This window comes from Thunnus thynnus, chromosome 7, assembly GCF_963924715.1.
Source record: "Thunnus thynnus chromosome 7, fThuThy2.1, whole genome shotgun sequence".
In the NCBI taxonomy this organism is placed as follows: Eukaryota; Metazoa; Chordata; class Actinopteri; order Scombriformes; family Scombridae; genus Thunnus; species Thunnus thynnus.
Window position 1 is genome coordinate 13171656 of NC_089523.1, and position 14834 is coordinate 13186489.

The 14834-nt window shown below is 38.0% G+C and overlaps 1 protein-coding gene across 1 annotated transcript; it reads right to left on the reverse strand.

Annotated features, from left to right (window-relative positions):
• Nucleotides 1-764: 764 nt before the first annotated feature.
• On the reverse strand, nucleotides 765-11207 carry LOC137185909 (acetylcholinesterase-like). The gene is made up of 10 exons (XM_067594430.1): nucleotides 11099-11207; nucleotides 9781-10089; nucleotides 7380-7614; nucleotides 6398-6530; nucleotides 6118-6269; nucleotides 4776-4962; nucleotides 4202-4512; nucleotides 2255-2464; nucleotides 2009-2166; nucleotides 765-1436 (listed from the first exon to the last, which is right to left on the reverse strand). The coding sequence occupies exons 2-10, from the start codon at nucleotides 10079-10081 to the stop codon at nucleotides 1333-1335; spliced, it is 1791 nt and encodes a 596-aa protein (XP_067450531.1). The 5' UTR covers nucleotides 10082-10089; nucleotides 11099-11207; the 3' UTR covers nucleotides 765-1332.
• Nucleotides 11208-14834: the final 3627 nt, after the last annotated feature.

Below are 14834 nucleotides of genomic sequence, written 5' to 3' on the forward strand. Positions count from 1 at the left end.
GGCTTGGGTCCACTTGTCCCCTTAGAGGGAAGGATCACTGCAAATGAATACAAAGTTGTTCTGAGTGATCACTTTTATCCTATGATGAAACATTTCTATCCTGATGGGAATGGTCTCCTCCAGGATGACAATGCCCCAATTCACAGGGCATGAGGGGTCACTGAATGGTTTGATGAGTATGAAAATGATGTGAATCATATGCTAAGGCCTTCGCAGTCACCAAATTTCAACCCAATTGAACGCCTATGGGAGATTTTGGACTAATATGTTAGACAGTGCTCTCCACCACCATCATCAAAACACCAAATGAGGGAATATCTTTTTGAAGACTGGTGTTCATCCCTCCAGTAGAGTTCAGAGACTTGTAGAATCAATGCCAAGGCTGAGGAACATCATTCTTCAACCAGCAAAATGCCCCTGACAGCATAACAGAGCCGCCAGATCCCCTCACTGTAGATGTCAAACATTCAGACCTGTACCAGTTTTTCCTTTAATTTGTCACCCGTCTGTATGTTTGTCCATCAAACAAACATAAAACCAATCAACATAATACATAAAAATAACTTCCTAATAATTTAATGGACTACTTCACTATTTAGCAACCTCACATTAACACCTTTAATGATCAATAAAAATAAGAATAAGCTAATGAGGAAGCGCTTCTTGGATTTGTACATGTTGATGATGTGATACAAAAAGGGTGCATTTGATGCAAGAGCAGGCAATCAATGTCCACAAAAAAAGTGAATGAACTCCCCAAAAAGTTAAGGCACACTTTTTTATTTTAATGGCTACATGATAAAAACAAGAGTAGAAATCAAAAAATGTAATAATGCTCCCCACTGATTCTGCTTGTCCGCAAGGAAATAATGTGTTTTCTGCAAGTTAAAAATTATTTTATGAAAGTCAAATTCTGACATGCCTGTTAGTCAAATGTGTTACACAGTATTCACTAACCAATTTCAGAAGTGCACCTAGAAAGTGAAAGAAAGACATAAACAAATGAAAAAATGTTAGTTAAAAACTAACTAGTTATTAGAAGTGACAATAGCCAATATTTGGTTGTTGTGTATTGTACAGTAACACTACCTGCAAATAAAAATCACATAGTATTGCTTGCTCCAAAACTACAGCTCTGATTTGAGCACCCCATAAAATTGTCCCTGCTGGGACACATAAAGCTGTCATGACATGTGGACAGCTGCCTGAAGCTGAATGAAGCATTCATTGTTAATGCTGGTTATTGTAGGTTATTGTTTCTGCCCACGTTTTTTTTAATGTAAACTGTTGCTTATGGCTGTATTGAAGAAGTTTTATGGAAGACAGGTCTCTTCACCCTACAAGGTAGGTTAACGTAATAACCAGTAAAATGATAAAGAACATGTAGTTACAGCGGAGTATCATCCCATTTGCAGTAACACAAGTCAGCAGATCATCTGTGGATGAAGACAGAGACAAAGAGACATATTTTGTAATCTTTCACAGAGGTATTGCTATTTTTGTGTATACAGTATATGCATGTATATGTATACATGTTTGCATGGTGAGTTGCATTAGAGCAAATCTAGTGGACTTAAAGATATAGTACATGATGTGACTTGAATAACAGAGAAAGAGTTTGTCTGGATGAAGGAGACAAAATGATGCCACAAACAGTACACTTTGCATGATACCAAAAATAATGTAAAGACGTGCAAAGGTGTAAATGTGCAGATGTTTGTGTGTATGTTTGTGTGTGAATAATGAGTTCAGTGGATAGGTGTATGAGTATTATTCACCATGTGTGTGACCAGTGTTCAGTAAAATGATGAATGACCCTCTTCTCCTTCCACTCAGATCTCCAGAACTGTGGTGAAGTGGAGGGGAAGCAAGCCAGGATACAAATCTCCTCTACAGGCTAAACATGGCAAAATGCCTCCCTGGCAGAGCCTGATGCAAAACCACCTACTACAAATAACTATATAGAGTTGTGTGTGTGTGTGTGTGTGTGTGTTTGCTTGTGTCTAACCTGATACTTTCTGTATCTTTGGTATTAATTTGTTCCAAAGGTGACACTCTCTAGCCCTCATCATCATCTTTTCTTCCGGATGGTTGTAGTTCAGAGTGACATACTCCTGATATTCAGCGGTGAACGAATGCCACAAAGCTCCATCAAGTCCTGGATTCCTGACAAACAGAAAAGCCAATCAAGACAATCCAATAGTGCGATGAGGGTCTATACACAGTTTAAGTGATTGATCATGATTATGATTACCCTGTCCGTGCAAAGTTGGCCCAGTGTTTCATAAACTTCTTGGTCATGTTCACTTCATTCTTCGTGTATCCCAGGGATACATTCAGAGGCATTCCAAAGACAAATTCTATCTCATAGCCATGCATCACGCCCATCCATGCTGGCCAAGGATTGGTGGACGACCGGTGGTCAAATAAATAAAGGAAAGTCTTGCCACCCCGTTCTGAGTACCTGGAAAAGAGATGAACAGTATTGAGCTATATGTGCACTGTACTAGGTCAGGTTAATAAGACAAAATAGAACACAAATATATGGAACAACACAGGAAATGAAAATTGACCATTTGTCCTATTCATTTAGGATGACATGTTTGTTGGTGACCCAAAATGGTGGGACAACAAAAAAACAAACAAAAAAAACAATACCACCTTATTTGCGGTATAGGGGACTACTGCATTGATGCATTACAGCACAATGATAGATTATTTTGTAAAGTGGACACTGTATTTCTACTATTTACCTGGAACTCATCATGCCAAACAATAGCTTGATAACTTTCTTGAGTTTTAACATTTAGTCTCATGATATTATATACCACTGTGTAGGGTTCTGGTATCTGATAAGCCCTGAAACTCATGGATCTATCAATCAAACTGGACTTCCTGCATCATATTTTACAGTCTCAAAGATACCTATGTATGAGGAGTGTGCTGTTCCTACTTCATCACCCAACTAGATGCTCAAGTAAAAGAGAAACATGAAAAAAAAACAACTCTGCAAAACCAAGCTGACTAACTGGAGGAGCTCACTGGTACCTAACACAGGGATAATCTTGTTACCCATTGGACGTGATGGCAGCTCCCCAATGGTGAAGCCAAAACATCTCGATCACCCCCTGGTGGCTGGCTGCAGTATAGGTCATAAGTCCCACCCCCACCATGTTAGCGGATGAGACATAAGCCAAATTAAAGAACCAAAATACACGTCAAATATATTTTTCCCAAAGATGCTTTCTTTGATTTTATGTGGTTCTTATCATGCTGATATTTGTGCAAGTGCTCATTTTTCTTTTCATTTTTTAAGTTTGTTTTTAATTAGTTATTTGACAATATAAAAAGGGGGTATGACATCATAATTGACAGCTGTGACAGCTGCTCTCAAACATCCGTCAGGCAGTGGGGGTTCTGAGGCTGAGGGGTCACCCTAAAATACAGTGAGGTTTTCTCTATGGAACCAGGCTAAGCCAAGACACACTCACGATACAAAATAGCTATCACTGATTGTAGTATTTTTTGTTGTTCTTGTTGTTATATATATATATCTTCCCCATTTTTCATTGCATTTCCTGAGTGAAACAGCACCACTCTGGCTTATAAGGGCTTTTACATGTCAGCCAGCATGTGTGGTCATACATGGTATTGCAACAATGCAGACAACTATTGAAAGAAAGACAGGTGACATTGACATTCTTTGATTAAAAAATTGTGCCAAAAATCACATGCAGTCACTCTCTGTCATGTCTCTGCACAACTGTGAACAGATAGGTTGTTTGGGACCACTTTGAAAATGAGATGATACATCTCAAGGGGTTTATCCTGATATAATAAATTGGCATCCCTATGCAAGAAAGGACATTGGACTTAAATAATGTGAGTCAGATACACCATCTATTTGCCTGACTGTCTGTGTCTATGCTCTGGTTTTCTCTCCTTATTGTTAGGCTAAATTGTTCTCTGTGGCTGTGTGTATTTGACTCCATAGCAAGAATGCAGCCAAGAGGTCATATTATGTAATATACAGTAGATTGCCTGGACACTGAAAATGAGTGCCTAGTTTCAGAGTTAATTTCACTGGCCCCTCCAAAAGAGGAGCTGGCCCTAGCCTGACCCTTGTGGCTTAAATGAACTAGAACCTTCACTGATGACCATGAGTCAAACCACATCATTAAAACTCAGAATTACTCTTTACCTGTTAGCGAACTCAAGCACAGGACAAACGAACAGTTGATCTCCAACCAGACTGCCCAGCATGTCACGGTTTTTCATTTTGCTGTTCTCATCTGTCCAATCTGTGTACTGGAAAATCGTTGCTTCTCTTGCGACATCACTGGCATCTGCCATTGTAATGGCCACCCCTTGCAGATATTCATTTCTGCTGATGAGACTCTGACCAGTGATGTTAAATCCAGGGATTCCATAAAGAAGGAAGAAGGTCCCTTCATCCTTGTTTAAGCCAAACAGCACATCTTTCTTTGGAAGTTTACCCGTACGCAGCAACACCTGCAGGGAAATGGCAAACAAGACTTTTTCAATTTGAGGATTTGAATAAAACTGCCTCTATGTGTTTTTGCATTCAAAACACCAAAACCGTACTCAATGTAAATTCACTGATTGGGTGATTGACATTTGATACATCAGCCAATCGAGGTAAGATGTAGTAGTATTAAAACTTATGTATAAAACACACAAAACACGCCCATCCTCCCACCCCCCAGTACACTCACACACACCCTCAAGTACATTCACAGAACACACACACCCACTTCAGGTTTATCTGGTAGGAAGTCCCCATCAACATGAGGAACAAAGGGGGTGGCTAAGAATGTAGGCTGCTTGAGAACATCATATTGCTTAGATGTGATTTTTCCAGCATCAGCCTTCTGCAGACAAGCCTCCACATGGTTTGGATGAGACTTGGGACATTCCAGTAGTGTTGCCAGCATCATGGACCTGGATGTTGACATAGAGAAGGAGCAAGCCAATCAATCAGTGAAAGAGGAAGGGAGAACAATGATGGAGACTGATTAAAAAATGGGACAAACAAAGGAGAGAGGAAGAAGGGACTGACAACAGAAAGAAAAGGAAAGAATAAAATAACTCAGAATTGCTTTTTAAAGGGGACCTATTATGCTTTTCCTTATTTTCAGTCATATATATAATGTTACAATGTCAGATGTTGTGTTAAAAGTGGCCAGTGTGTCAAATAATGAGGTAATGTATGTAGAAGTAATCCCTGTGAGCAAAAAGCTCAGGCTTCAGACTGCTGTGAACGCTCATTTCCCAGCAGTTTTTTCTACTTTCAGCCTGGGCCAACATCGATTCGTGACGGATTTCTTTATATAGTCATCTGCTCCATGCACAGCGCGCAAGTTCACTGCTCTGCTCCACTAACCTTATGGTATTTTTCTATTGTTTTGGGGGTAGTCACGCCAAGCCATGACTCCATTACACAGCACAGCGAAGTCAAATAAGTTATTTACCTGTTGGAGGTATGTTGGTCGTCTGCAACTCTTCATCAAACATCATCATCACTGCGATTGTTTCTGCTTGTACTATTTCTTCTTGAATTATTTCCAACTGATCCGCTGAACAAATATCTCCAAATATGTCCATATCTTGGAATTTTGATCAGTTTTTTAGGGCTGCTAACAAAGCTCTGCTAATTCATTGAGTTACACGTTTCATGTTATTTAGTCATTTAAAAGCTTTTCATTTAAATCAGTAAAGCAGAAAATATTGGGTTTGCATTGGCGACAACTTAACACAACTCTCATATGTGCTGCCCCTCGGCAGCTTCCAGAAAGCTGGCCAATCAGAATAGAGTGGGTTCATCAGTAAGGGGGCCTTAAAGAGACAGGAGTTACAATAGCCTGTTGAGAGACAGGGGCTGAACTAAGGGGCTGCATAAAGGGACAGTATAAGTTTTTTGAACTCTGATTCAAGCAAAGCTACTCTAGTGGAATCCCAGAATAAAAATATGGGGCTGGAAATGAGCATAATAGGTCCCCTTTAAAAAATACATACACTAAAACTAAATCAAAACATCGTACCGATATTTAGTCTATTAATATGGTGAAGACACAAGAATACACATATACACACTACCTGTCCCAGGCAACAGTCTGGCTGATTGTGGCCCAGGGTGCATTAGGAGAGCCACTCTGCATGATAGCCCTTTGAAAAAGATCATGACTGCCTGGGGAGAGCAGGTGGAAGCCTACAGATGCTGACCCTGCACTCTCCCCAAACAGAGTCACCTGTAAACAACAGCAAATCAATAGCCAACAGCTTGTTATATTCTTTGTTTAAAAAATATTATAAAATCTTATTATCTAATCTTAGACAGAAACGGCATAACTAAGAAGAGAAGACAAAAACCTCTTACCTTTGAAGCATCGCCTCCAAAAGCAGCAATATTACTGGCTACCCATTGGAGAGCCAAGCGCTGGTCCAGCAGTCCTGCATTGCCCCTGATGTTCTTGTTATCAGGAAGAGACAGGAAACCAAAAGCTCCAACTCTGTCATAGATGAGACAAGAATGAGGAAGACTCATGAATTCCACATTCACTTACTCTCGTAGATACCACAGTAATCACACTGATAAAGTACTTTCCTGTTTACAAATGCCTATGCTCCACATTTTACACCCATGTCTCATGCTACTTCCATTGCAGGCATGGAGCCAGTGTCATACTGTCACAGTATGAAAAATCAGAAAACTTGCTCATAGATTTACCTGTTGCTTATTGTCAATGAGTTAACAGTTACATAATTATATTCTGCCATTATAATTTTTTTTTTAATTTCTGTTAATGAATACTTCAACAATGACAAAAATGCTCAATTTCCCATTTCAAGATATTTTTCATGCTTTTATGACCTCTCTTCCCATTCTTATGTACCAAATTATTTTGTTTTAGAAGAATTCTTTTAGAAGAATATTATAACAACATATTCACATCATCTTGTTAACCAAATTCTCTCGTTCTTACACAAAATCAAGGTATCTTGTTAAAACAAGGAACATTTCTCATTTTAACAACATACAGACTTATATATTAACAGAAAAAACATTTCCCATTACAGCATGATTTTTGAGGCTCGCTGTTATGACAATTTCACAAAAAGGTTTAATGAGATATGTTGTATACATATGGATATGTATATAGATATGTTGTATGAGAATGTTTAGTGACATTAAGTGATATGTTGTTACAAAAAAGTTCCTTATAAAAACAGAATAATTTGGTATCTAGTGTTCTAATAATGAGAAACTTTTTAAAAAGATATCAAAACAATATATCATTATAAGAGAAAGTGAGCAGATTTTTTAATGGTAGCAGCAACACACTGCTGTAAATTCTTACCTGTAATTCATTGATACCACAACAACCCCTTCAGATTTACTCAGAAAGCGGCCATCATAAATATCCAGAGAGGATGTTCCTTGAATGAACCCGCCTCCATAGATCCAGACAAGGACAGGAGCCAATGGTGAGGGCTGAGGATGGGTTTTGTTGAGACGTGGGGACCAGATGTTTAGATATAGACAGTCCTCACTCAGAGGAGTGTTTGGGTTCCACATCTCCGTGCCCGGAAATCCTAATAAGAAAGATCATATACATCAGTGTTAAAAGAGACTGATTGGGACTCCTTTATTCTAGCGATTGATACTCTAATTTCTATTCCTTCAGATCTTTCGCAGTACACATGATTGTTATCAGTCATTAATTAATGTTCAACTTCATTTATATGACCCTTTATCACAGGCAAGAATTTTAAAACAGATATCAGCTGTATTTCAATTAACAGCCATTTATTACAAACTGCTTTCAAACATTTACAGAAGCACTAAAAATATAAATAAATCCCTGCTTTGTTTTCCTCTTAATGAGCACTGCTTTGTCCAAATCAGTAATAGTAGTCTGACATCAATGCCTTATGTGCAGATCTATTTCTGCTGTCATATCTATATTTGGTGTATGTTTTGGGAATTTACTCTGTGCACATGCCTGGCACCGGTTGTATCTGGCTTCCAAACAAACCCTAACAGGTGCCTGTGTCTATAAATAACAAGGTATCCATGACCGAGCCCCACTCCATCTCTAGGTTGGAGGGTAGGCCTGTATCAGTCAGTTTGTGTATGTGTGTGCTTATGAATGTGTATGAGTAGACATAATTTTGTTTACTAAGCTGATAAAGAATAACTCAAATGTTTTTATCATTCATTTCTGAGAATTATTACTGTATATAGTAATACAGTAATAAAGTGTGCGTACAGTAGGCCATATTTTAGAGGAAGAGCAACGAGCAGTGCAAGCAGCACTCTGACTGTTTGGTATTTTCAAGATCTTGAAACTCACTTTGTGCGTCTGTGCGGTATTTTGGTGACCAGCACAAGAGCACACAATGCACAGGTGGGAGGAAAGGTGCAAACAGCTAGGGGGTTCATTCGAATGAAGCAGTGCAAAGCAAATTGTTGTATTTTAGTTGAAATTTGGTCCTAGAAATTGCACTGAAAACAGTCTCAAAGCCATATCTGTCTGAATACAAGAGCAAACTAAATACTTGCTATTAACATGTTTGAAATATAAATAAGTTATTTCAATTAAACACTCGTGAACCAAGAGACCTACAACTTTTGCACTTGTCATTGCACTTGCACAGTTAAATAGGGCCCATGGTGTTATTTAACTACAGCACCAATAATAACCATCCTCAGTGACACGCCTTCCTTAAGTTAGGACAGGGGCCAAATAAGGTCATCTTTCATTCAGATATATACTAATATGGACTCTTTTGGTGCCAGATTCTAAGCCTAAACCAGATTCAACTCCATCTCAGTCTGTGTTATAAAAGTGAGATAAAAAGTTTCAAAGGTGAAGGCATTTAAGGAGGGAGGGCCTAGTGAGGAGACAATGAACTGCATTATGGAAAGTGTAGGATCCAGGGTTTTCAGAGCTTGACTTATTCTAGGGACTAAAAGTCAGGATAATTTTGCTTTCGCTGAATTGATTTTGATCATCCTTATTCTTATTTTTTTTAAGTGCTAAACCACTGGAATACCCCTTTAACATCCAAAAAGTGTACATATTGTGTTCATGTCAAGGTCAAGGATGATTTATATTGTCTCCTGAAAGATAAATCTGAATTGAAGAGGGTGCTACATAAAACCATACATGTCACAAAAGATAGTAAATAAAAAACACACTTGCAAACAAACTGTTTGCTGTACTTGCATGACTATAAACAAGCACACAACATTCTATAGTTATGTCACTGTCCCCCTACAATTTTGTCTTTCCTCCACTATAATAGTAGCCTGTTAGTAAATTTAACTGAATAAGGGATGAATGAATGTCTGTAACCATTGTACTAACACAATGGCACCCTGTAACTCTTACCAGAATCCATTAGCTTATACTGAGAGTTAAACACATGAGAAAAGTCATATAAAATCCTAATGGCCTACTCAACTGTTGACTGCTCAAACTACTGGCATTTTTTCACCACTCAAATGGTGCACATGTTACTATCATGCCCACCACGCCCTGGAAACACTATCATTAAAAGCTTTGCTATTCATTGGTTTGCCAGCGAATGTTATTCAATATCCATTATCCAATATCCATAAAGAGTAGGTAATGAGTAAGGTGAAGTCAGAACAAAGGGCCAGACAGTTATCCTCCTCTGAAGGCATCCTCCTAAAAAACACTACATGTACACAGAATACATTGTGTTTGTCTGTGTGTAAACATTGTGTCTTACCTGGAAAGGTGGTATCTAGCAACTGGTAGCAGGAATTTGAGAATTTTGTGGCATCCTTCACCCCCTCCCATTTATCTGCTGGCTCTGGAGCTCTGAATCTCAGCTTCCCTATAGGTGGTTTTCCATAAGGAATTCCAAGAAAGGCTCTAACATCACCACCCATTACTGAAAGCAACTTCCCTTGTACTTTGCCATGCCTGGTATTGATCACAAGGTCATCTTGTATGGCAAGTGATACAGTCAGGAAATGAAGCAACAGAAGAGGAAGGGCAAAGTATGTATGGGGAGAGACTCTTGCCATGGAAAATCCTGGGGAGAGAAAAAACATAAAATACACAAACACCTTAATTTTATTTATTTTTTATACTATTGGTTTTTTTTCCAGTTTTCTTAAAATATATATATCAATATCTTCATAACACTGATATGAACAAATTTATTTTGATATAGATTTTTTTATTCTATTTTTGAAGTCAGTGAAGTGTGCTGTCTAAAAAGGAGAAAATGTATTCGGAATTTATGTCTGCAATCTTAATCGGTTTCTTTGCTTAGAGTTTATGGAGTTTGGGTTCAAGGATCAAGGAGCAGGGAGTAAATCAATTATTTTCACTTTGAGCATTGTGTACGCTTACATACTGTATAATCAGACTCCCTCTAGACTAACACTCAAGGCTGTTGTGGAAAATGTCACCATGCATCTGTCACTGATTAAAAAGTAAACAATACTTACTTTGATATTATTGAGTAATAATAACAATAATGTGAAGAAGAAGACGAAGTAGGCTACAAATAATGTAACAAAGTGGTAAACAGATTAAATGATTTGGGGACGTATGGCAGTAAAAATCCATAACTTCTCAGACATTTGTACTACATTCAAACATTTCCATTTATGCCATGCAATAAACCAGCTTTCAGGGGCATTGCAAGCCACACATTTGTCAAAGTGTGGATCCACATTTTTTTTCTTCGCCGGTACAATATAATACAATAGTATATGCGTGAGTGAGAGTTATCATTCCCCCAGCAAGTGTGTCACTTTAGAAACGTTCTATTATACCAAGCGCCTCTATATTTTGAAACACGAAGACCGTCAGCGGATGACTTCCCAGACGCAGCTGACTCGTGAAGCCGCTTCTCTTTCAAGAGGTGCAGAGTAAACAGAGAAAAAAAGCCGCACGCAGCTGGATTTATAAAGGAGACGCGCGCGTTGGTGAGAGACGCGCTAAAACATAGGTTCATTCAAACGACTTAAAAACAGGCATTTTCTGAAAGTTAATCTACCAATACCAATCTACAAAACCCCTTAGTGTCTTACCTTGTCAGTTAGCAGTTTGTGTCTGTCTGTGTGAGGTGAGTGGGGACACAGCACTGTTGAGATGAAGAAGGCGTGGACTGACAATACATGTGTCCAGCGTCTGCTGGGCTGGCCCTGTCCGCCCCCCATATTAATATTATTATTATTAGCAGTAATATTAGTATTAGTATTAGTAGTATTGTCATTATTGATATTAATATTAATAATAATAATAATAATAATAATAATAAAGTCAAATAATATAAGAAATAGCATTTATCAAATAGTAAAACGAAATTTCAGTCATTTTATGTCAGCAACTTACCCTGACATCATCACTCATCTACATTATATACTCAACATCCATTGGAGAACACTGTAGACGTACTGTAGGTCACATGTCAGATGTATGAATCATCGAGGATTCACTGGCTCTCTCAGGTCAAATCAGCAGGAAACAGATAACTAGCACTGAATCAGAGTCAGTCATTCTCATTAAATTCTGGTCAACATTTCAGCAACAATAAAAAATATCATGAACATGATGCTTTGTTGAAAACAGGCATTCGTTTTGCATCAAACACAATAATGGAGTGATATAGAAGGGACCTTTGTTTCCATGTCCCACATTCCAACCGTGTCTCGAAATTCTGTTTATGTAGCTTCTACTAAGTTACAACAGTAAATATGTTTTATAAGAAATGTTATTCTACCTGAATTATGTTTTTAACAACATAATGAGAAAACTGTTAACATAAACTTAACTGTCAAATTGAAAAATTGTCATACCAAATGTATCTGCAAAATGTTTATTGACAACATATTTCATCATATTGGCTCTTGCAATACAATATCCACTTGTAGGTCTTGGTTCAATACTGAAAAAGTCAAAAGTTACTTGAACATGAGACATGTGTTTAGAGTACTGACATTTAACAGTCCTTCCCCAATCTTAACCAAAGTGCTTTTGTGCTTAAACTTCACCACAAGATAGCCCAAGTGTGAAAGTCCTTACAATGTTGATATACAATGTTAATGTGACTTTGGGTGGTATGAAAATGTAGTACTTCATTTACTCCAAAAAACCTCAAAACAAAACATTGCTGCTTATCATAATCCAGCTTCTGCCAAGTGTAACTGGTTCAACAAATTAGAAGTATATACATTTCCTGGGGACAGGCTTGCACATTGCACCAAGAAAATCCGATTTCAGGAAAAAAGAGACAAAAATTCCCAGGAAAAATGAAGATAAAAATCTATGCTCTTTTCTCTTTTGTGTCTAGCTACCTATTGATCCATATTTATTTATATCTTTCTCTTATTCTTATTTGTGTTGTCTAATGTCTGGCCATGATTTCCATCCAGTTTGCTACAGCTCATATTACTTAATAGAACTTACAAATGATATATACTTTCTATTACTGTTGAGTTTCTATTGCTTAACCGCAAATATACAATAATGATTAAACTGGAATAAGTGTCAGAGCTCATGCCTGTATTGCTTGACAGTCCCCAAGATGACATCATTTCACTCAGGCTTCTGCTCTAAAATTAACAACAGGGACGCAGATATTTTTGGTTACACGTAAGAGACCATCTCCATGCACTCTGTCAAGGAAAAGTAAAGACATAGTAAAGTTCCTTTCATGACCTCCACGGAAATAAAAGCTGACTCAGCATGATGACACAGAGTCTAAGTCCTTATTATACAACTTCCTGTTTCTGTCCCCTGTTTCTTTCTCACATTACTGTCTGCAGCTTATTTGTCATCTTTGCTTTATTTCCCCACTTATCTGGAATGCATGGGCTTGTGTATGCTTGCTCTGTGTGTGTGTGAGTGTGTGTTCGTGACAGAGAGGACCATGAATGTATGTTTGTGTATAGAAGTATACATGTGTGAGAATGGCCATGAGGTATACGTGCATAAGCATGTCCCTGTGCGTGTATTGTATGTATGCTGTTTATAGTATGTTAATGTGCAATAACATTACAGCCTTTCTGGGACTGTGATGTAGTGACTTGGCATGACACATTCAGACTCAGGCACACAGGCATGAAGTCAGTCTTATTAATATTTTGTTTACTATCACAGTGCATACTGTACATAGACATAAACCATCAATGATTCCATAGAACAGAAGCCCAGGAAATATTGAGTCAGAGTATCCTGTATACCACACCCTTTTACAGAAGAAAATAACTATAATGATGCAATATTTGTGAGATGTATTTAAGCCTTTCATGCATGAATTATGAAACCTCAGTCAGGATTTTTTTCCTATGTGTTTTTATTCTCCTTTAAGCATGAAAAAAAAATATTTGAGCTTCATTTTTTTTTTAAAAAAAATGCATTTTTCAAGGAGTTTTTCACATGTCCACTCAGGTGGACTTTCAACTGAAGGAATATGTATTTAACAAACCAAGGAATGAAATGATACATTATTTGAAAACTATAAAATAATATATATTTTCAAAGCTGTTAAACTAATGTTTTAACATATTTCAACATATTCTAATACTGCCCACTGCAATGCAAAAACACTGAACCTTGGTCCTAACTCCTCAACCTCTCCCCTCTGTCTTACTGCATTTATTAGCACATGAGCTACAGATGACTTGAAATGCAGAAGATCCTTCTTTTCTAATCCAGACATTCTTTTGAGGTGCCAGGCATTCCCTCAGCATACTCAGCTCCCTCAACATCCTTATCCCCCTCAGCATCCTCAGGATCCTTAACCCACTCAGCCCCCTCAGCATCCTCAGCCCCCCCCAGCAACCTCAGCATTCTCAGCTCCCTCAGTATCCTTAGCCCCCTAAAACTGCAAGTTACATTCTAATAACATAAATCAATTGATTTACAGCCAAAAAAGTTACTGTAGATGAAGTATTTTCAAGAACAACAAAGTCACAGTAATAGTATAATTGTAGTTGAAATATAGTCTGTGATGCATGATGTCCAACTTAGTGGACAGATGATTAATCGTCATTTTCTCCCAAAATACAATCAATACTTAGAAATTTTAACAATTGTATTACTCCTTAGTTTTTACTTGATGTTACAAAATTTTATTTACCTGCAAGGGTCTACTACCATAGAAGGATCAGCAAGATATTCCTGAGCTGCTGAGTCTTTCGGCCGGCTGGCTGGCGGCCATCTTGGTTTTGAGTAATTTGTGTTGCACTTACAAAGGCTGGCCAATGCATGGCAGTGTATGGGATGACACACTATTGTCCACTGTGGTGGCTGATGTGCAACTATACCATCAAAACCCATGCATATATAAGAAAATGGCTTTTGAATAGCTGTCCACTGTAGTGACCACTATGCATGAAAGGTTTAACTCTTGCATACGTATTCTGATGACTACTCTTTCCAATCTAATAAAGCCACCCTGTCCAAACCACTTTAACGTCACCACTGTTATAGCTGTGTACTCAAATGCAACCTTGAAATGCAGTTATTGTTGTAATAAATCTGGAATAACTTCACAACCTGTAGCAGATTTCTCCATTCATTCCTCATGTGAAAATGGCATTCCACCTATGTTTCAAACTGCAGGGTTGGTGGTTTGATCCCCAACTCCTCTTGTCCATATGCTGAAGTGTCCTTTGGAAAGACATTGAACCAATGCCTTGTACATTAGCTCGCTGCCATCTGGGTATGAGTGTGTGAATGGGAGGCAAATTGTAAATCCTTTGGATAAAAGCGCTATTTAAAAGCAATCCGTTTACCACTATGGTTAGAATTCATGTCAAC